Raw genomic sequence first — 21,018 nt, forward strand, 5'->3', positions numbered from 1 at the left:
ATCCTCCGTTTCTTCTTCCTATTTATAGGAATAATATCAATGGTGAGAATGAAAAGCCCTAATATGTACAGCAGGAATATATTATTTAAAGCTAACCAGAGGGCCTGGCATGCCTTGTGGTCCTGGAGGTCCTCTGATCCCTTGTGGTCCTCTTGGGCCCTGATGTAAAAAAGCCATTGGAAAAAAAGTCAGTTCAATGGCAATAGCCTTGCAGTGAAAGCTAGATTGCTGCAACAACCAGAATCCAAGTGCCTGTTTTGCAAGCCTTAATGCACAGGTGAAACTTCTGGCTATTTGGTTGTAAGGACTTGTCTGTGTGAAGCATCTGAAATGGTTACTGCTTGAGGGCCATGTTCATAAAGCCACCGTAGTGTCTAAGATACCATGGGAGCCATAAGCAACCCAATATCAACAAGGCACACCTTCTCCAGATGCCTATATCTTAAAACTTAAACTTAAGAGCATCTTGAGAGCATCTTAAGGTTGGAAGCTACTGTTAGCTATAGTCTACCACCATAACTCTCTACAGTGTTACTCCACCACACAAATTTTTAAAAGACAAAGCTTTGTCAATCGGTATATCCTTTTCATCATTTTAATGCACCCTGGAAATACAGCACATTCAAAAATGTGATAGATTTTACGTATGTATTGCTAGCAATTTCTAATGAATTAATTTTGAAGATATCTGCTGGATAATATCCTGTAAATTAGAGATGTGTTGGTCAAATTACTTATTTCTGCTATTCACTTTCCATACTCACTTTTCATTTCAATAGAAGCTGCACCCACATAAAGAGAAACTTGCCACATTTAATTCTTCAGGGTTACAGAGGAGATTTGCCACAGAAGAATCTTACTTACAATATTCATTAGTTGAAGTAAAAAAAGCATTCCAAAAAGAAAAACAAAAGATCAAGACTGGTAACTCATCTTCCCCATAGCTACCATAAAAATAACTCAGAAGTTCTTTTTAGTTACCTGTGGGCCTGGAAGACCAGAGTCTCCTGGGTAACCTGCTTCCCCCAGATCTCCTTGCTCACCCTGCCAGAACAAAATCAAAAAAACCAACCACCAAAACCAAATAAATTAAGACCTGTCATATGTACATCAACAGATAATAATTTCATATCTGCACAGAGTATCAGTTGAGAGAATGTTTTCCAATGCTTTCAAACAGCTATCAAGCAAATTCCTGTTGAAGAAAACTCAATTAAGAAGCAAAAGAGTTGAGTAGCTTTTTTGTTGTTTAGGGTATGTGATTACTGTAAGAGCTGCAGCAAAAAAGGTCAGTTTTATCTGCTTTGCATTTTGCTAAGTGCATTTTACACCACAGTCTCAGCAATATTCCTGCATTACCCTTGTTCTTATCCACTGCAGAGACCATGCGAAGTCATAAAGCCAGGGCCACAAGGACAGATCCCCTTCACACTTATCTGCGGAGAACTACCCTAAGGGAGAACCGTAACTTCACAATTCACCCTAGAATTAGATGTCTTTATAACTCCCCATCTTTTGCTCTGGTTACTCAGCAAGGCAATTAAAATCCTCCTTGATGAAGGGGGAAAAAAAAACCAAAACCAAACCTTTTCCAGCTCCCAGTTACATAAAGTTGCTATCTAAGGATGTGTCAGTTTAGCTGACATCCATAAGAAATATTTCCTGTCTGCTGGACTGAGTAAAATGGTGATAATTAGCACCAAGATATTCCAGGCCTGGCACATCTCCTTTCACTGGAGAAATTATAAACATATGTCTGAAGATTCTCAGGAAACAGATGGTTTTGGAAATAATCTCCTGAGGAAAACTGCATTTAAAAGGCAGTACTCCCATTCTCCATCATATGAATGAAATGAAAGATAACAATACCAAAAAAAAAAAAAAAAAGAGGAGAAAACAAAAAAAGCATTGAGCAAGCTTATTTGTAGCCAGAGTAACAATACTGTAACACAGAACATCAGTTAGTAGGCTGATGGCAGGCTTATAGCAGCTGTAAAAAAATCAAATAGATATAGATTTCCACAAAAATCACTTTACAATGAAAACGGAAAAATTTCTTAGGCACACTCTACTGGAATCCAAAACCATGAAACCATTAAAAAGTTTTCAGCTACTTAAATTAACTTTGAATCAAACCCGGAAGAGCTGTTCTCTTCTTTTTTCTCTTTTTTTCCCCCTTTTCCTCTCTCTCTCATGCTTTCCTTTAGTTTATTCTCCTTCCTGTCTTCACTATTTTGCTTTGCTTTCAGAACAGAGAGTGCAGTGTTGTTCTTGTCTGTGACAAACACTTTGCTGAGGCTTTTAATCCCTACTGACCCATGCAAATATTTTTGTTACACTTTTAGAAGTCAAAATTGGTCATCAAATACTTAAATGAAAACAGTTTGGAAGATCTCTCTTGCTGTGAGGTTCAGTCATCTCTCTTGTTTCCTACCATATTACGAAAGAACGGCCTTATCACTGGGGGAAGGCACACCCATAGAGATGAAGAAGGTTGTCTCAAAAGGTTCAACTAATTCTGCACTCTGCGAGTTTACTAAACAAGTTGAACATTTTTACTTTCTAACCACACCAGAGTTCCTGTGCTTCTTAGTACAATAAAGATAAGGTACAAATCCATTTCCACAGCCTTCCATTTTTGTCCTGTTACCCCACAGCTCACTTGGATTCTTTCTTTTTGCTGGTACCTGACAGAAAAATGCAAACAAAGATTTTTAGAGTTCAGCAGCAATTAAATGGAAAAAAAAGAAAGCACAAAGTTGTTACACAATTACTTAAGAAATTATTTCTGAGCTATCAAGCAAGAATTGGCAAAATTAAGAGGAAGGTTTCATGAATATTGTTCAATATTTGAATCTAAAATGTCTGCATCAACACCGTAAAGAATTTCTGAGATAGAAATAGTAAACAGTAACTATAAAATGCTTGCGTTCTTTCAAGTTATGTGGATCCCTGTGAATAGCCAAAGCACGGTGCTTTCCCCCTGCTGGCGGAGGGTATCAGAATCTTCCAGAGCCTATTCCCATCTGCGATACCACAGACAATTAAAGTTCTGGATTCTCAAAGTGAAATCCAAATTGGGATTTTCAGAAACCAGTTGCGGCAGGGGTTTCAGCACAAGGCCTACCTGTGTATTGCATGAAGCTGGTATGTGATTGGACTGTAGTTTGGGGAACTTGCAGGACTCTTACTTCTCACTGTTACTTCCCAGGGAAAAACTATTTTGAATCAGCTTAAATGTAAAAAACTCATGTTACCTGGCTGCAGCACACAGGAAGACAGTAATAAAGGTAGAGCAAATATAACAGGAGAGGGACAGGAAGGCCAGAAATAAGAATCAAATCAAACCCTGTGCTGCTACAGAAATATTACTACCATAAAAGACATCCCACTCCTTCCAGTAGCCTTTTTCCTTTTCTGAAAATTATGTTCTATATTGCATCATTATGGTTATTCTCACTGTTATTTAGTAACATTTTACGCTTGGCCTTCAGTTCCTGTTGCAGAAAAGGCACTCAATCCATGCAAAAGTTTAAAGAAAAATCACAAACCTTTTGCCAAATTAAGAACACAGCAAGCGCTTCAGTTTACATACTGCATCCACAATTAAAAACATAAGAAAAGTATCAAACTAAGCAAACTGTTACCAGGTGTCCTCTAACAGCCTGTTTTGTACAGGCCAAATACTTTCTTATCGTGAGCTTTGATGAAGAGAACAGGAACTTTGAAACAATTGCTAATTGAGGCCAGAGACAAAGTACATGCACTTCATCCTGTCTCTTCTTTGATATTAGAACTGCACTGGAACTGCATGAATGTGACCTGGAAAGAAGAGATGGGGTAAAGCTGGTCTGAATTTTGCCCTGACCATGCTTGTGGGTGAAGAGTTGCCTAGAACAACCTCTACTCAAAATGCTGGTTTGCACCTTTATTCAGAACGTACAACTCTGCCCATTCCCCAGACTCCAACACAGGGTAAGACTTCAAGACGTGGTCCATTCTGCAGGTACTGACAGTGTCATACACGAAATTGTGATGTTTCCCTGGGTTTATATGCACTAAGATAAACGGAAAATGCTATACCAAGGCATATACCACCTTCCTTATCTGCGTTAGCAACTCCGCAGAGAGATTGGGTCAAATCCGAACTACTTATGCTAGAGCAATGTGTTTCCTGGAATGATGATATAACCTATACTTGAGAAAGCAAGCAAAAGGATAGATATAAGGAATGTATCTTTCAAGCAGGTGTATGGGAGTCATGTTTTTAGGTGTTCCTATAGACGCCTGCCAGTGTGAAGGACAAAGGAAAATGTTTGTTTACCTTGTCTTGAAAAAAGGGAAAAAAAAAAGATTAAAAAAAGAAAGAAATCTGAGTCTTCTCAGGTTCCTAGAACTTAGCTTTTACTTGTACTAATCCACTCGGCTTTTAGAATTGCTTTGATAACTGGATTTTGTAATTTATACCGTGGGACAAACAAGCTTTCTTTTCCAAGAACATTATTTAGAACTTCATTTAAGAGAATAGCATTGACATCTTCACCAATTAAATCTCAGCAAAGTTTCCTTTCCTTGTGGCTCCATGAGATATAGGTCTAGGAAAACCAGGGCTACCACCAATGACATGACAGAATTTCCCATGAGAGGATCTTTCTGGAATGATCAGTCAGCATACACTGGGCTTGACCTATTCTTTACATCCTATACAAGCATCCATACTACACTAATTCTCTTAGATATCTTAAATTGTTTTCAAGATCTTGATTCTTTTATATGGTTTGAGCCAATTTTCAGAGCTGTAGTTAACACTGTTATGTTTATGTTTTAGTAAAGCATCTTTTAGAATTTGCCTTGATTTTGTCTCTGCTGCATATGTGCATCATGCATATATCTGCATGCATACAACAAAGGAGGAAAAATCTGCCAGACTTCTGGCCTTATGCTGCAGGAATGCAGCCTGACTACTCATTCCCACCACCTTTAGCGATGGTCTCTTCTCTATTTAAGTTCCCACATTTGCCTTAATAAAAGCAACTGTCCTTCTATTTCAGTTAAACCTCCTTTCCAATTCTAAACCCTTCAAGTCAGGAGGACCTCCGGTACATCCACCTGAGATCCAAAGGCTGCCTGGGCTTGAAATAGACTTTTGATTATTAAGCCCTTCTGTCTTGGATCACACTGAAATTTCTCCCTTAAGAGCAACAAACGCTGAGGCTGGACATGCAGATGCATACAGATAGGCAGCAACAGCGTCAGCCACTCACCTTTATACCTGGAGGCCCTCTTCGACCTGCTGCACCCTGGGAAGGAGTGGCATGAGACATTACATCCAGAACACCATGCAATGTGTGAAACAGTAGCTTACAATAAAATACTTTATACATACAATCAAATTAAATACAGCTTATAGAAAGCAATGAAAGGTTCAAGGTAAAAATGAGAAAAGAGTGGATTTGGGACAGAAATTCTTACACAAGTAAGTCTTAACAAAACCAACCAACCAAACAAACAAAAAGGCTTTACACCCTTAGTGGGTGCAGAAGGAAGGCATCTCAACAAAATTCTGGAAAACATCTTCCCAGGCAGCTTCCCTTAGGCTGAAATAAAGAGAACAAGAGCCCTCCTCTCTCCCTCCCAGCTAAAAGGTCTGCACTGCTTCCTGCTGCACGCTGCTCAGCAGCGCTAGCAAATGTTACTGTTAAACCTCACATCACTAGGGGCCTTTGGGATGTTTCTGCAGCCTGAGTGATCATCATTCCAGACTTTGGCATTACGCATCTGTTTCACAAACTAGAAGAAATGCCTTAAAGATTTCCAGTATCCAGTGGATTAAAAAGAGCAGCTCAGCTGTGAGTGAGTTTATATATAGGCTTGAACAGGCATGCAGAACTTGCAATCACAGGGAGAAAAAAGGGATAGATTTATCTATGTTGAAATTACAAAGCAAAAATAAGGCTCATATAAAAGGTTGTCACTTCACATGAATGAGACCTGAAATTAACAGGACAGCAAATTCCCAATTTAAAAAAAATAAAAAAAATTTAAAAAACAAAACAGTGCAATATGCGTAAGCGACTAAATTTCAAGCCAAATTTGTTTCACTATGAAAATTTTAGAAGATTTTTGTTCCTTCTCATTACAGGAGTTTTAAGTGTAGGATAAAAGGAAGACGAGAAAAATTGGTTTTCTCAATGGGAACCCCATTGTATCTCGTATCAGTTACTTCCACCCCGTATTGATTACTACTCTTACATCAGGGCCAGCATCACCCTGCTCTCCTTGGAGTCCATGCGGTCCTGGGTCTCCCTGTAAAACAAAGTAATGAACAAGCTCTTTCATTTTCTTGTACTTACACATTCTTTATATGTTTCTTCTTTGCTTCTTCTCCTAAGTAATTTCATTGCAATCAGTTGTATCATGCTAAATGCTGATTCTTGTTTTCTGCAAATCATTTATAATCAAAAATTATAAGCCAGAGAGATCATACTTGCTTTGGTTTTCCAATCCATCAGTTGCTAACAGTTGATACTTGGTCAAGGCTCTTGTGAAATCACTTTTGTTGACTTCAGCCTTTCAGTTAGACTTCTTAAGATGAGAAAGTTTGATAAGGTTTGTTTCCAAAGAGTTATCAAAACATAATTATTATGCAAAAACTGACCCTCACAGTTTTTCTACTGCTTTCAGCACACCCTACATAGACATATATGAACATACGTGTGCTTGAACATGTGCACACAACCCTACTTGTTCAGATAGAATCAAACTTCCAAAAACAGTGGATTTTTATCACATGTTGCTTGTTCACACCCTCTTAAGCTTTCATCCACCACTTATATACTACTGTCCAACTACTTATAATCTTTGCTTATTCTTTCCAAACAAAGTGCAACAGTAAAATGGGCTGTGCTTTTTTTGTTTCTTTTCTTGCAGTATTGCTCAAACACCTCTTAAAAACTCAGACCACTATATAAGCACATATTCTAGCTCTTATACTCTACCTACAGGTGAAAATGGAGTTTATCCACCATCCTCAGGAAATAGCAGTTCCATAGTAAAATGAGTACAGCCTGTTGATACCCAATGCATTTTCCCAGCATGGTTTTTAACAGTATCCTTACAAGCCATTACTAAGAGCCTCTCAGCTTGATGATGTAGATTTGTGGCAGAATAATACATTTATACTAAATCCATATCTTCCCTTAGCTCTATATTATGAAAACATTTCCACAGTCTTTGTTAACTTTTTCAACTTTTTTTTTCCTTTTTTACACTATAAAGCACTTCTCAAAGCTTTCTGTGTTGCAGACATACGCTAAAGGCAAAATACAAAATAAAAGAGAAGAGCTGCTTAGTCACTGGACAGCCAATAGAACTTAGCAATTATGCAAATCCACTCCCCGTAATACAGTACTTGCTTACCTGCCGTGCTGGGTTTCCCTTTTCACCCTTAGGACCAGGAATATTATTGCTAGTCCCGGGATCTCCCTGGAAAAGTTAAGCAGAGGTGTCATAATTTTCAGTGACCACACCTTCATTACTCCGATTACAGAGGCAGGATATGGAAAAGGGATTAATGAGATTTGTCACTGCAGTCAACAAGAAATACAAAGGCTATTTTAAATGAAGATGCTTGTAAGAACACTATATACGAAGTTCTGCAAAGTCCACAAGTTTCTTTTGCAAAGAGATGAAAAGAAATACTACTAACGGGCAACAAATTAAACCCTGAAAATGTGAAGCTGCTCTGGTTGTTTGGGTACAGATAATTGAGTTAAAATCATAACTAGTTAGTGAGTTTCAGATGGGGTTCCACTAGAATGGAGTTCCATTTAGCTAGACACAGGTAAAACCCTGATTTCTCAAAGAGGCAAGTTACCATGATTTATTACTTTTTTTTTTAGCATTAGAAGACAGGAGTCAACACAAAAAGGTCTTTGAAATATATGTGGTGTCTCCACTGAAATTTTAGTACTTGGGGACTACATTTATTCATATAGGGCTCTTGAGCATGCAAGATAGAAAATGTCAGCATGAAGAAGTAACTTGCCTTTGCATTATTATAAATTGCTAACCAGGAGTCAGTGCACAGGATTGTCAAGTGATCCAGAAATTCCTCTGTTGGGTGGGAACCACCAGGGAGGACTAAGTAGCTCCAAAAGGAATTATGTTGCCCATGGTAAAAACAAACAAACAAATAAATAAAACAAAAATGCAAGGAACAAGCAGGAGACCTGAGGCTTAAACACCTGCTTCCAAGCAACATATCAAAACACATCAGTCCATCTGCATCTAAAGAGTTCAGGACTCCTGGAGTATGCCATACTTCTTGCAGAGTACTGCACCACCTAGGATTGTGAAAAACTCTTCAAATCAAATATTTATCAGGCAGCTCCATCATAAAATCCAGGCACAAATCAGCGCAACCTAAGAAAAATGAAGAAATACACTTACACGATCTCCTCTTAGACCAGGTTCTCCTCGTTCACCTGGTTCTCCTCTGGGGCCTTTTCTGCCCTAAATTCATAAAAAAAGCACAAGCAATTTGGGTACATGTAGAAACATTATCTGTGGCAGAGGAAGGCCAGATAAGATAACACTGATCTGTTTAAGTCAGTGGAGCTACAACGATTCACAACAGCAGCCACAACACATTAGAAAAGAGCCAGCTATTAAAACCAACTCACAGACATTACAGACAGCATTACACTTTGGAAAGCTGTTTCCATAAAATCTAAATGTTTCTAGAAAGGATACTTTACTTGTTTCCCTGTGTTGCCCTTCTCTCCAGAAGGTCCAGGAATTCCACGTTCTCCCTAGATTCACAAACAGGGAAGAAAGAAGAAAAAAATAATGGTTGTTCTTTCTGATAAACGTGGTTCTCAAATTTTGTCTGGCAGAATTAAACTTGAATCAGATACACAACTCTAAACAACAGAATTTCTGTTCAGGTTTAAAGCCCATTAAAGCCCATTCAAAGGCACAAAAATCTGTACTTTACTACACTGAGGTAGGTGTCTTTAACTGCACTGCACATTTAAAGCAATGATTACCTGCTCTCCATCAGTGCCATCAAAGCCACTCTCACCATGTTCACCCTGTAGTAATAAGCAAAAAAAGCCCTATTAGCATCAGTCCACTTGCCTCTTTGAGCAAGGGAAAAAGTGTTCACCCTACTTTTGGAAACTAGAATAAGAATAATGTTTTTCAATGGCTAGCATGAATAAGTAATAATTATAAATAGGAATTAATAATTCATATTTTAATGAATTATTAACTTTTAAAAAGTTCATCGTTAAGAACATTTAATAAGAACAATGATTATTAAAACTAATATATCTTCATCAGCATTTAAAATGTGCTTTTCCATCTGTTAGGTTTCAAATCTCCTTCCCAACTGCAGCACCTTCAAAATCTAGATATATTCCAAAATATAACTACTAGTATCTGATCTAAAATGCTGATGACCTTGTAATTTTGGTGTCAATCATCATATGTGTTTATATCATGCTTTTTTTTTTTTTTTTTAATAATTGCATACCATGAACGGGGTATTGAAAAGCAGGGAGGGAGGGAGGAAAGAACCATGATAAAAAGAATTACAGAAGACTGATCTTAGGCTTTATTATGGGTAAAAGAAACTTCATTTCTGTTTCAGCAACGTGATGCTTCCTACATAAACAGCCGTCACGTACAGACTGCTCTTTTCCTCCCTTTGTCTGCAAAAATGGATCACCATATTGCAACCATTCATGGAAGGCATTTTCTCACAAAACACCCATCCCAGTCTTAGGGAGTTTGCATGTTAACTTGTTGTTCAGATGAAGAGTGAGGCTTCTGAATATACTTATAACTGTGAGAACTTTATTTCATTTATGTATCCTCCTCAATGTTTCAGACTTGGTCAAACAACACACTCAATTTTTAAAGGACATTTTGAAGTGCTTCTTCTGTTTTTCTTTCCAAGGATAAAAATGAAGGCATTAACTGTGATGTTTTTATTTTAGTAGGAAATGAAATTAGCAGAGACCACTACCCTGAAAGCTGAAAGGATATTCAACAAATCACTGAAAGTGGCACAAGAGCATGTTGTAAACGTTAGTTAAACCAACAGGAGTCTCACTGTGATAGAGAGAACAGATGCGATTTCTTTGTAGGTGTTGATGCTAAATTGACTTTGCAAAACCACCAAGTTAAAGTTCCTGAGGAAAATTTTCATTTATTTGTAACAGTTTTGTATGTACTAGAAGAAAAAAAAAAAAGTGACTGTACATTTTAATAAGACTGTCACAAACAATAATTTCTTGAATAAGTATTCCAGAAAAATTTTGAGCACTAAGTAAGCAATCATAACTTTTATTCAAGTCTTAATTTTTCCATCAGTCATTTCCCACCTCAGAAAACCTGAGTCAAACTTCATAGTATTAAATATTCAGTGTTGCCTTTTTTTCTCCGACTAGCTGTACTGAAATGCCTTACAGACTTCAATAAACTGCCTCACCCTTGCTAAGTTAGCAGTATTGAAGCACATTTTTTTATGTGCTGAAAGTTTCATACTTTTAGTTAAAATAAAATTAATGGCTATAATGACACAACATAATGAAGACACTCACATATTCATTGGATTTCAGCAGGGTTTGTGCTCCTCATAACTCCTATCACACAATTCAACTTGGACAAATCAAAATTGTCAGAAAGAACTCTCCCTCTTCTATAGTCAGATGTTTTGGATATTTAAAGGAAGACAAATTAATTCAGGGAACAAAGCAGAAAATTGAAAAGGGAAGAAAAACACATGGGAGGATTAAAAAAAGTCAGTACAGAGCAGTACTTTAAATAGAGCTGAGGTATCAGAAACACTCTCTGAACTTTCTCACGTGAACAGCTGCTCAGGTTTGGAAGCAAACATCTTCTGAGTCTTTGAGGATCCTAAATCTTTTCTAGGAGTGGTTTTGTATCAAAGCACCCAATACAATTTGAATTCCATTTTAATTGCTCTAACTTGGGAACTAATATTGCCATTATAGATCACTGTCTTCCAGGCTTCACATTTTATTAACGAATTGGTGACGATATCTCTTTGATGAACAAGTATGTTTGAAAGCTTAAATAAGCAGAGCTGCAAGATCACTGGATGACAAAAACAGCTGAAGACAAGTCTGCATACTGAAAAAGTGTCAATAATGATTCAGTGAAAACGCTGCCAAAATCCGCAAAAATATTACAATTTTTTTCCCCTTTCTGCTCTGCTTCCTCAACAATTAGAACATGAGATTGAGCTGACCAGAATTACCACCTTGACAGATTATTTAAATAGCCAGTAAATAAATTCCTTTCCTGTCAATTAGACTAAATCAACTATGATTGCAACCACGCTAAAAATACAAGTAAGACTGCTGGTTTTTAATCCATTAATCGCTTAAATCCATTCTTATACAACCATAGCAAAAGTATATTAAATACTCTGAAGTTTTTACACTGTTTTGCTTCCTTGTTGATATTTTTATCTTACAAGGTAATGAACTTCAAAGGAATCAGAACATTGTTCTCAAAGAAAATTGATCACACATGAAAACACAAACCTGACTTCCTCTATAGCCTCTGGACCCCTGAAATTGAAAATAAACATAGATGAAATTTGGTTGAAGGTATTTTTATTGAACTTGAGAAGCAGGGCACAATAGCTTGCTGTGCAGAGGCATGCTGGGCTCACTATTCATAGTCCCCCCTGCAAAACCCTCTACTGCCACATATGGGATTGACCCCTTTCGTATGGGAAGGCAGTACAGCCTTCATTTTCATTCCCATTCTGTAAAGCTTTATAGCTTTACCTAAGGCCAGTCTGGAGTTGGTGGTGGAGGAGTCACTAGCAAGCTGCTGAGTCAGCAATCTATTTAGCCATTTGACCATTCTTTGGTTACACTGAGCACCTCTCAAAAGGAGCCCGCAAAAATTGTCTCCTATTCTCACAGCTGGGTCTTGCTGTCCATCCATGCTTCAAGTAGACAGCACAGGGATTTGCCCCCAGTACAGAGAACAGCTTTGTTGGAAACAAAATCAGGAAATGACATACTTGCCTTATGGCCTCTGGCACCTGGACATCCCCTGTCTCCTTGAGTCCCACTGAAACCAAATGGACCTCTCTCCCCCTAAGAAACAAAAGAGAATGTTCAAACTCATCCATACAATGATGGCTATTGGTTAAGACACCACATAAGATTAAAGCAAGACAGAATTATATTATCATTCACTGCACTAAGTACACATATGGAAGTCACCTGAAAGTTTTCATATTGGCCGTAAGAGAACAGTCAATTATTAGTTTGAGTTGCACCTGGTTCTCTGCTCTCACTATCATGCCATGTGTTAGACTGCACTACCAATCTCAGACTGAAATCTCTGTACTTGAAGGCAGGCCTTTTTGGTGGGTTGGGTTTTAACTGAGTATTGAATTACTTTCCTCTAGTCACTGATCTCTGAAGACTTCTACTCCAGGTTTGTTAGTATGGAAGTTCTGAAAAATATTGGAAAGAGAACAGCATCTCCCAGCAGATCTCCTTAAAATTGCAGTCTCAAAGGTAAACAATGTCAAACGAAATGAGAACAAACACATGGTAAACATGAGAGCTCCTGTATTGCCATGCAAAAGAGAAGACAACCTTGAAGAGCCTGAGATCAGAAAAACAAACAGCATTCTCTTTCTTTTCTCATCTTTAAAGAAAGGTCTCTCTTTAAACTAGAAAAAAGGCAACATGGATCACATTCTAGATGAAGTTAGATAATGGTCCCGCAGAACCACACAATATGAAAAAACAGAAGTATAAGCATTTTGGCCTGACTCCATTGCCTATGTGAAACATCCAGCCTAATTCCTGAGCTGAGTACTACACCACAATAAACCAAAGCTGTCCGGCATTATCTCCTCAACCTCCTTTCCTTGTGGCATCTTCTGTCATCTATTATCAGCTCTCTGCTTTCTGCTGTGCATTCACTACATTCAACTGTTTGGGATGCTTCCAATACTAATCTCGTGGCTGGAAAAAAAATTTAGCCTTTAGCAAGGAAAGTTTACAACATGAAAGTCACTTGTAGGCCTCACACATAGGAGATGATGGGGAAAGTTTCTGAAAGAGCGGACACGACTTCTTCTCATCCTTCCACAGTAAAGAAAAGGAAAACAAGGGACCAGAAAATTCAGAAAGAAAACTTCCATAATTTATCTGTTCTAGAATATTATTCTGGATTCTCAGAGGGTCAAAAATAGAAATTCAATTTGATACATAAAACCAAATTCAAAATTGTTTCCACCCATTCACCATTTCAAAAAAGACAAGATTTAGAATCTTTCAAATAAAAATGCTGTGGAGAAAAATTTGGGGCATCCCATTTCAATGTGTCCAAAAAGTTTCTCATTCTAAAAGCCCCTCAAGGTTTGAATTCTAATTCCTACTTATGTCATTCATTTTTGTGAAGGGAGGTGAAAATAGTTCTATTCCTGAGTAACAAATATTTTTTTTAAGTCATTCTGGAAATTGCTCATATGGAATTTTATTCTATTGTTCAGCAAACCAGGCCACCTGAAAAAAAATAAATTCTGTGGAAAATGCTCCAGTTTCTGTGGAAATAGCCAGTGATTTCCAAAGAAATCTTAAAACCACCATCACAATGCACTTTCTTGATAATCCCAGATGACAACTGTTCTTTTCCACTACCACTTTTCTCCAAATAGACAGTAGGGCTTGCCCCAGGCTGTCTCACCAAAGGCAAATTCAGGCAGACTAATCTACTGTGAGAACTGGAACTACTCCAATGTGGATTTTACAGTTATATACAGAGATAAATCCTTGTCCGGTTCTTGGTTTGCAACCTTCTGACCTGTAGTTAGGAGTAATATACATGTCATGGGTGCAGTGCTGTAACCCAGTTAAACCTAGAACTAGGTTTAAGGAAACTATGGTCCTAAAGAAATTATATCTTATTCTTTGTGGGATTTTTGTTTGTTTCTAGACAGCAAAGGAGGAAGAAATACTCCCAGTGTGTTGGGCTTTGGTTTATGCACATTATGTTGAAGTTTAGGTCAGGAACAGCACACTGCAAAGGATTTGGAAATCAGCAAAACATACTACAAAATTTAGATGTGTTACACAGTCAAAAAATATTCACTCATGCTAAGAAGGGAAAGGATGGCCTTTTCTATAAGAACTTTCAGCAGAGAATCTGGGACTGCCTGTCACAAAAAACGAGTATATGATTTAGCCAGAAGTATACCACATAAAATGCTGTTGTGTGACTTTTTTCTAATTGATTCTTTATCTGTGTTAGAAGCTATTATTACTGCGAGGTGCAGATGCATAGAGAATCTAGAGAATATAGAGAAGTCCATATATTTACCTTCAAATATATGTTGCTTAAACACATTTCAGGTTAACACTGATGAGCACTGAGTGAATGAGTAAGTGCAGACAGATTCAGGCACCAACCAACATCATCTTAGCGGGAAGGAGTAACATTTACTTACAATTCCACCTTCCTCACCAGGATGACCAGGAGATCCTCTGTACCCCGTACTTCCCTGAAACACAGGAATTTGAGTGTAACACTGTAACACTGTACACTGTTACAAAGTAACACTGTTCTCCAAGCACACTGGGTTCTTTTCTATCAGATTACTCTGCACATGGAGACAGAAAACATCTGAAAATTACATCTGGTCATGCTGAGGAGGGCAGGTTCTATCAGCTACATTTACACAGACACTCTGCACAGTCCTATGTACTTGAAACAGCTGTGGAAAAAAAAAGCAACCAAAACACACACAACAACGTTCAGTATAAAAATTTCAGTATGTTATTTCAGGAAACTGCCTGATGGGTTAAGAATGCTCATTAGGATATTTAGTAAAATTAAATATCTTTCTTAGTGACTTGGAAAAGGAAGCATTACACAGTAATGAAATTCTAAGGTGAAATGAAAAATAAAAGGAGTTGAAAACTTGTCAGGACAAAGATATTGCAATACTTTACAAAGACTTTTAAGAATATTGCAACTTTGTGTTTTGAAGCAATGCAAACCTCATGCCCTCAGGGCAAAAACTTGAACAGAAAGAAACAGAACAAATGGAATTTCTAGGAATGAGGATGAACAAAAATGAGACATGAATTTGTGCTGCAAAAGCATGCTTTTACAATTGTCTATACAACCCAGACATCATGTTTATCTGCCTGCAAAACAACTACACCTACATTCTGAATGCTGCTTTGTCTAAATATGTTAATTTAGACATTTTAGCAAAACAGAAATGTGCAGGAAAATCAGCAAGAGTAATGGAAGAAATGAGGAAATTGGTTTATGAATAAATATTAGAAGACTATACTTTTGCTAAGACATAACCAAAAATTCTTTTAATTGCAATCACATAACTGAAGAGTGTGAACTACAAATAAAATTTACTGAGTATGTTACTGGAATAACTAGAAATAATGGAATCAATAGTAGTCAAACAGAGACTACATATACTAAAAAGCTTAATAATGCTAGCATTACTATTAGAATGCTGTAAAAGTGATAGCTGTAATACTTGAAAGGCTTACAACAGACAACATAAAATCTCAAATAATGTAAATTAGTACTGTATTTGATAAGAAGAAACTTATAGCAGAGGATATTTAGAATAACTAGTGACACAAAAGGATAAGGCTCACACATAGTGAAGAAGGATTATTTTCTACTCTCAGCTTGTTGGCTGGAAGTTTCTCATTCACAATAGCTAATAAGCCTCTTGGCTAATCAGACTTAATTTTTTTAATCCCTCTCCATTTGCTGCTGAATCGGTGAAGGAGAGTGCTTAATGCTTTTTATGTATGAATTACTTTCATTACAAAAATATTTTTGAAATAGGAACATGCAGCAGAGAAACGATCACATTTCATGTTTCTCTTTCATCTGTCCTAACAGCAAAGGTCATGGGCACATGCATGCATGCATGCACGCTCTGAAATACTACAAAAAAGGAAAATACTTTGAAAAATAAAGCCATTCTTAAGTAATATCTATCTTAGCTCTCCTACCTTCCTTCCAGGACTTCCCTGGCCACCATGATCACCAGTTTCTCCAAGGCATTTACAAACAACCTTACAGCATTTTCTTTCTGCAACAGTATCCTGAAAAATGACAAGAAACATTTCATTTATGTATATTAATCATAAAACAAAGACTGATTTTCCCCCCTTTTGTTTATATCACAGAAGGACTTACAAGATTTTTCTGCAAGATGTTTGCAATCTCTGCAAACCCAACACTCAGAGGTTCATTGTATCCAAACCCTCTGCCAAACTCTATTTCCCGAAGTTCAGTCAAATTCTGTGTATTGTCCAGGCCAACTAGTAGAAATGCATCAAGACCTTCAACGTAAGCACATATCTAAATTAGTGGATGCCTGATCTGTATTATTTAACCAACAATATCATTGTGAATAATGGCAAATCTCTAAAATACTTATATTTCATGGCTTCAACACAGTATGTTAAAAGAAATCAAGCTACTGAGAACAACGTATAAGTAATTTGCCAATGAACTTCTCTCCCCAGTTGTCAGACCAGACTGCTACTCAGTGCCCAAACATAAGTGGAAAACTGTTCTCTCCTGCAGAAGTCAGAACTGGGTGTAGCCTCTGATGCTGCACTCATCAGTGAAAGGGGCTGCCCTGAGTTGCCCCAGCTGCCAGAGCTGGACTGCAAAAACCAGAACCATTCCAGGCCCTCTGCACCCCTAGGCATGTTTCTGGCATCTTCTGCCAAACAAGCCATCATGTACACTGGTTCACATGGAGAAGCTAACACTCTCCCAGTGACTCCTGAGGAATGCCATATTGGAGAGGTAATGTTATGTGGAAAAGTTGCAGAGAGGGAGCAATACATTGGGCCACTGGTAGTAGGAGGCTGAAGCATCAATGAGGTGCTGTATTACCTTTAAAGTGAAGTGAGTCAGCTGCTTTTCTAAGATCTTCCAGCGAATCATCCAGCCCATCTGAAAATACTAACAGAACCTGTCAGGAAAGGGAATAATGCCAAGTCAATTGAAAAGAGAATAAAATTTGAGTCATTGTAAAAAGTACAGTTTGCATTGAAAACTGGCTACGAGGTGGTCAAACTGCATTACACTGTGGCAGATCTGACGTGTGTGCTGGAAAAAGTGCTGAGGAGCAAGGAGAATAGAACACAAAATCCTCTATTCTTCCCTGACAGCATTCCCATTTGAGGGATTTCTCTTGGTGATCAATTCATAGCATTGCTATTAATTATATCTCTCATCTTCTAAGTATGCTAGGCGAAAGGCCAATTATGCTGTGACTTACTAGCTGAAGAGCTTCTCTCATGTCAGAAGAGTTCTCCTATATGTGAACATGGAGAAGAAGTTAGAGCAAACAAAAATTTCCCTTTCTGCAAGAGCAGCTCCAGTTGCCTGTCAAGTGAGCCACATCAGGAAGTGCATCCTCTCTGGGTCCAGTCCTTCCTCCCTGCAAATTCTTATGTCCCCTTGTCCTTTCCACACAGGTAGTGCATCACCCTGTTCCGCTCTATGCCATATTTTCCCTTGTTAAGACATAAGGCTTAGCTCACATAAGGATGCTAATTCTGACCCTTTTTATTGGCTACATTCCCACGTTTTCAGGCCAAAGAGCTATTGGTAAGACTCTTCCAGGGCTGAGGAAAGCACAATTTCTTACAGTTCCCCTCCAAGCAACTAGGCTCTTCCCATTTATCTCCTTACCTTCCCCTTTCAAACCAGAAGAAGTCTTCTCAGGCCCCAATCATCCAGTGAATTAGGTTTGCCAGAAAGAAACTGCCCAGGTAAAATGTCTCCTGCCCCGGACAGTAATGACTTTAAGTCCTCCTAAACATACTGACCAACAAGCGGACAAGTACAGCTGGGGCTCCTTCCCTCCCATCCTTCTTATTTTACATTCCCTATACAATGAACAGCTTCAATCAACTCTATTACTTCTGTTAAGGCAAATTTTTCCACAAGTGACAAAGGCAAATCAAGTGCCTGCCATATCAACCTTCCCACTTCTGTGCTAAAGCAGCAAGAAGACCAGAATTTAAAAGCAGGCAGAGTTAACTGGTTTTGGTGGTGGAAAGTTCCCAAACATCCAATATGGAGGCACTAGTACTGATTCTACATTTGCTCAAGCAGAGAGCGACACAGCGGAGAGCTGGACCATGGATGGGTAAACACATCACAGACAGTTAGAAACAACACTGTAGGCCTGGGCTTGATGCTTTTTTTTTTTTGCAATCTTTTCATTTTAAAAACATGCAGGGAGGGTGGGACTGTGGGGTCTTGGTGTGGGCATTATATATGTTTACAGTGCTTTCATTAATATAAAGCTCTTGTTGGAGCACATCTGAGTCTTGCTTTGTCAAAAATCCCGGAATTAGGTCCAAATCTTTTGCTGAAAAACAAATAAATAATAAAGAAAAAATGCAAACAACAGAGAATCACTATCCCTAAGAAGTTTTACAACTAATAATCTTTACGGAACAAGTATGTTATTGCTCAGGATCCTGAGGAGATTAGATTGTGATTTCACATACATACTAAATACTTTTGGACCAGATGATCTTGAAGGTCCCTTCCAACCTAGATGATTCTATGATTCTAAAGTCCTGCATTTTCGATTTGCACATAAACACTATCAGAAAGGAATATTAATCCACTTGGAAAGTGCTGAGATGTGCAGCATACTTATTTCTAGTAATAACGCATAAGCAGAAAGAAGTCTTGCTTAACTCTAATTTTCAATGGGGATCTAACAGAATTGGCAATTTGGAAAAAAACAGCACTGCTTTTACTTGTATGTCAAACAAGTTCTCTCTACTGAGGCCCAAAAGAAGGAAAATTGTATGTGGTCATGTTCCCTGCCCAGAATAAAATGACGTTTTAAGAAATCTTTGGAAAAAAACAGTATTAAATATGCACCAGATTACAACCTAGATTGGTAAGCCTTACCTATGCAAATTCTGTAAATAAATAGAATGCCAACTTTCATCTGAAAGTAGGGGAATTCATAACAATATGGCTTTTGCACTCCACATCAGATTAAAATTAACATCTTAGAAGATAAGATCTTTATAAGAGTTAAAACAAGGTTCATAGAGGAAATCCCTTATGTATTATGCAAAGGCTAACCTGTCCTTCCTCAGTAGGAAGGTCTTCCTGCACGGAGACCTTAATAAGCGATTATATTCAAACAACTACTACAGGACACGCTCAGTGCTTTACTGAGTTAGTGCTTTATTAAGAATAAACTGTCAGGGCAATGACCCTGAAACAGTCCAATGAGATCTAACCTTCTTTCACCTAAGTGGAAATATTCCCCATTCACTTCAGAAGAGATTAGATCAAGCCCTATGCTTTCTCTTCACCTCACTTCAAGATGGATGAATTAACTGCAGTGTCTATGCGGATTTTCCTGATCATCATTTATCCACGAGCAGAACTCAATTTTATTTTTTGAAATTATTTGACAAGTTAATGAAACAAAGTTCTGTAAACAAATTTTTTGGATGATGTATTCTGTGACTTCTGCTTAAAGCTGTCATTATTCTGAACAAAGATTCAGGATTAGGATTTAGAGTTTCTGAAAGAGAACTATTTCCACCACTCAAAAGTACAAAGACATTCCATGGCAGATATGAGAAGGTTTTCTGTATGAATACTCATTATCATATGTATTAATCCAAATGTTCTGGGTACCATGTCACTGCAGGAGTGCCTTGGGAATCGCAACTGGTACATGCAGTGATATAAGGCCGAGTGAAAGAACAGGAAGTTCAATATAAACCTAAGGAAACACTTTTTTACCATAAGGATGACTGAGCACTGGCACAGGTTGCCTAGAGAGGTTGTGGAGTCTCCACTCTTAGATATACTCAAAAGCCACCTGGACACAATCCTGGGCAGCCTGCTCTACTTGATCCTCCTTGAGCAGGGGGGTGTTGGATAAGATGAACTCCAGAGGTTTCTTCCAACCTCAGCCATTCTGTGATTCTGTTTACTGGATTCACCAATTCCTGAACTACCTTTTTGTCTCCCTGCAGTACTCAGCATCAGAGTCTGTAAACATCAAACTATGCAATTTTTCCAACATATATGTTCACACTATTAAGTTACCTTAATGTTAGCAGAGGTCACATTAACAAACTTCTCCTCAAGTGCCTGTAAGAAGTCTGCATTCAGGTAGGTGTCCACAGTGGTTTGTGCATCTAAGAATTTCTGGATGATCTCTTCATTATATTCTTCAAAATCAGAGTCAAAGATGAATTCTTTGGTCTGTGCCAATACTTGGAACTTGAATCTAATGTTGACTGGAGAGCCAGCATTACAGCTGGTATTTGGCAGCAACTTCATCTGGAGTAAAAGCTTGGGCAGGAATGCTTGCAATTTTTCTTTCAGAAGCACTGTGGATGCTGGCTGCACGCGCCTTGAAATATCAATTGCTATAAAAAGATCTATGTTGCAATCTGAAAAAAAGTAGAAGAAAGAGGAAACGATAAACCTACAATATTTGTGATCTTGTCTTTTGTCAGAATCATGGGAGTAGAACAAAACTCAATAAAACAGATTTAAAACCAGAAGTCAAAATCAGTGAGATGGTGTTTCATGTTTACAGAAAACCTATCAGCTCACAAGTTTCAGTGGGGCTATGTGAACTTGCAGATACTAAGGACTACATTACTGGACATATGTACATACCCAAACTGCAAAACAGATCATTGTTCTCCAGCTGTCAAATGTCCTCAAAGGGCCTAATCTTGCAAATGTTTCTGTGAGCTTTGCTACCGAGAATGTGCAACACATATTCCAATTGCAATGGGAAGTTTGATGGCTGACTGCGCTTCACCACTTTGTCACAAGACCAGATGATATATACATATGTAGAACAACAGGCCAAAGAAACATAAGTGAGAGAAAGAAGCAGCATTGCCTTAATGCAATGGTATATATCCACTGTGAATA

General features: G+C 38.0%; 1 protein-coding gene across 1 annotated transcript in view; it reads right to left on the bottom strand.

The window, feature by feature from the left end:
- Positions 1-21,018, bottom strand: part of LOC141466780 (collagen alpha-4(VI) chain-like) — a 45,615-nt gene that overhangs the window by 16,548 nt on the left and 8,049 nt on the right. Inside the window, exons 3-17 of the mRNA XM_074150875.1 lie at positions 20,173-20,522; positions 16,963-17,041; positions 16,252-16,397; positions 16,065-16,157; positions 14,516-14,569; positions 12,075-12,146; positions 11,580-11,606; positions 9,051-9,095; positions 8,760-8,813; positions 8,452-8,514; positions 7,420-7,485; positions 6,253-6,306; positions 5,265-5,300; positions 982-1,044; positions 97-159 (exon numbers count right to left, since the gene is read on the bottom strand). Coding sequence (XP_074006976.1) covers positions 97-159; positions 982-1,044; positions 5,265-5,300; positions 6,253-6,306; positions 7,420-7,485; positions 8,452-8,514; positions 8,760-8,813; positions 9,051-9,095; positions 11,580-11,606; positions 12,075-12,146; positions 14,516-14,569; positions 16,065-16,157; positions 16,252-16,397; positions 16,963-17,041; positions 20,173-20,522 — 1,265 coding nt within the window. The remainder of the gene's footprint in view (positions 1-96; positions 160-981; positions 1,045-5,264; positions 5,301-6,252; positions 6,307-7,419; positions 7,486-8,451; positions 8,515-8,759; positions 8,814-9,050; positions 9,096-11,579; positions 11,607-12,074; positions 12,147-14,515; positions 14,570-16,064; positions 16,158-16,251; positions 16,398-16,962; positions 17,042-20,172; positions 20,523-21,018) is intronic.

This window comes from Numenius arquata, chromosome 7, assembly GCF_964106895.1.
Source record: "Numenius arquata chromosome 7, bNumArq3.hap1.1, whole genome shotgun sequence".
NCBI classification, from domain to species: domain Eukaryota; kingdom Metazoa; phylum Chordata; class Aves; order Charadriiformes; family Scolopacidae; genus Numenius; species Numenius arquata.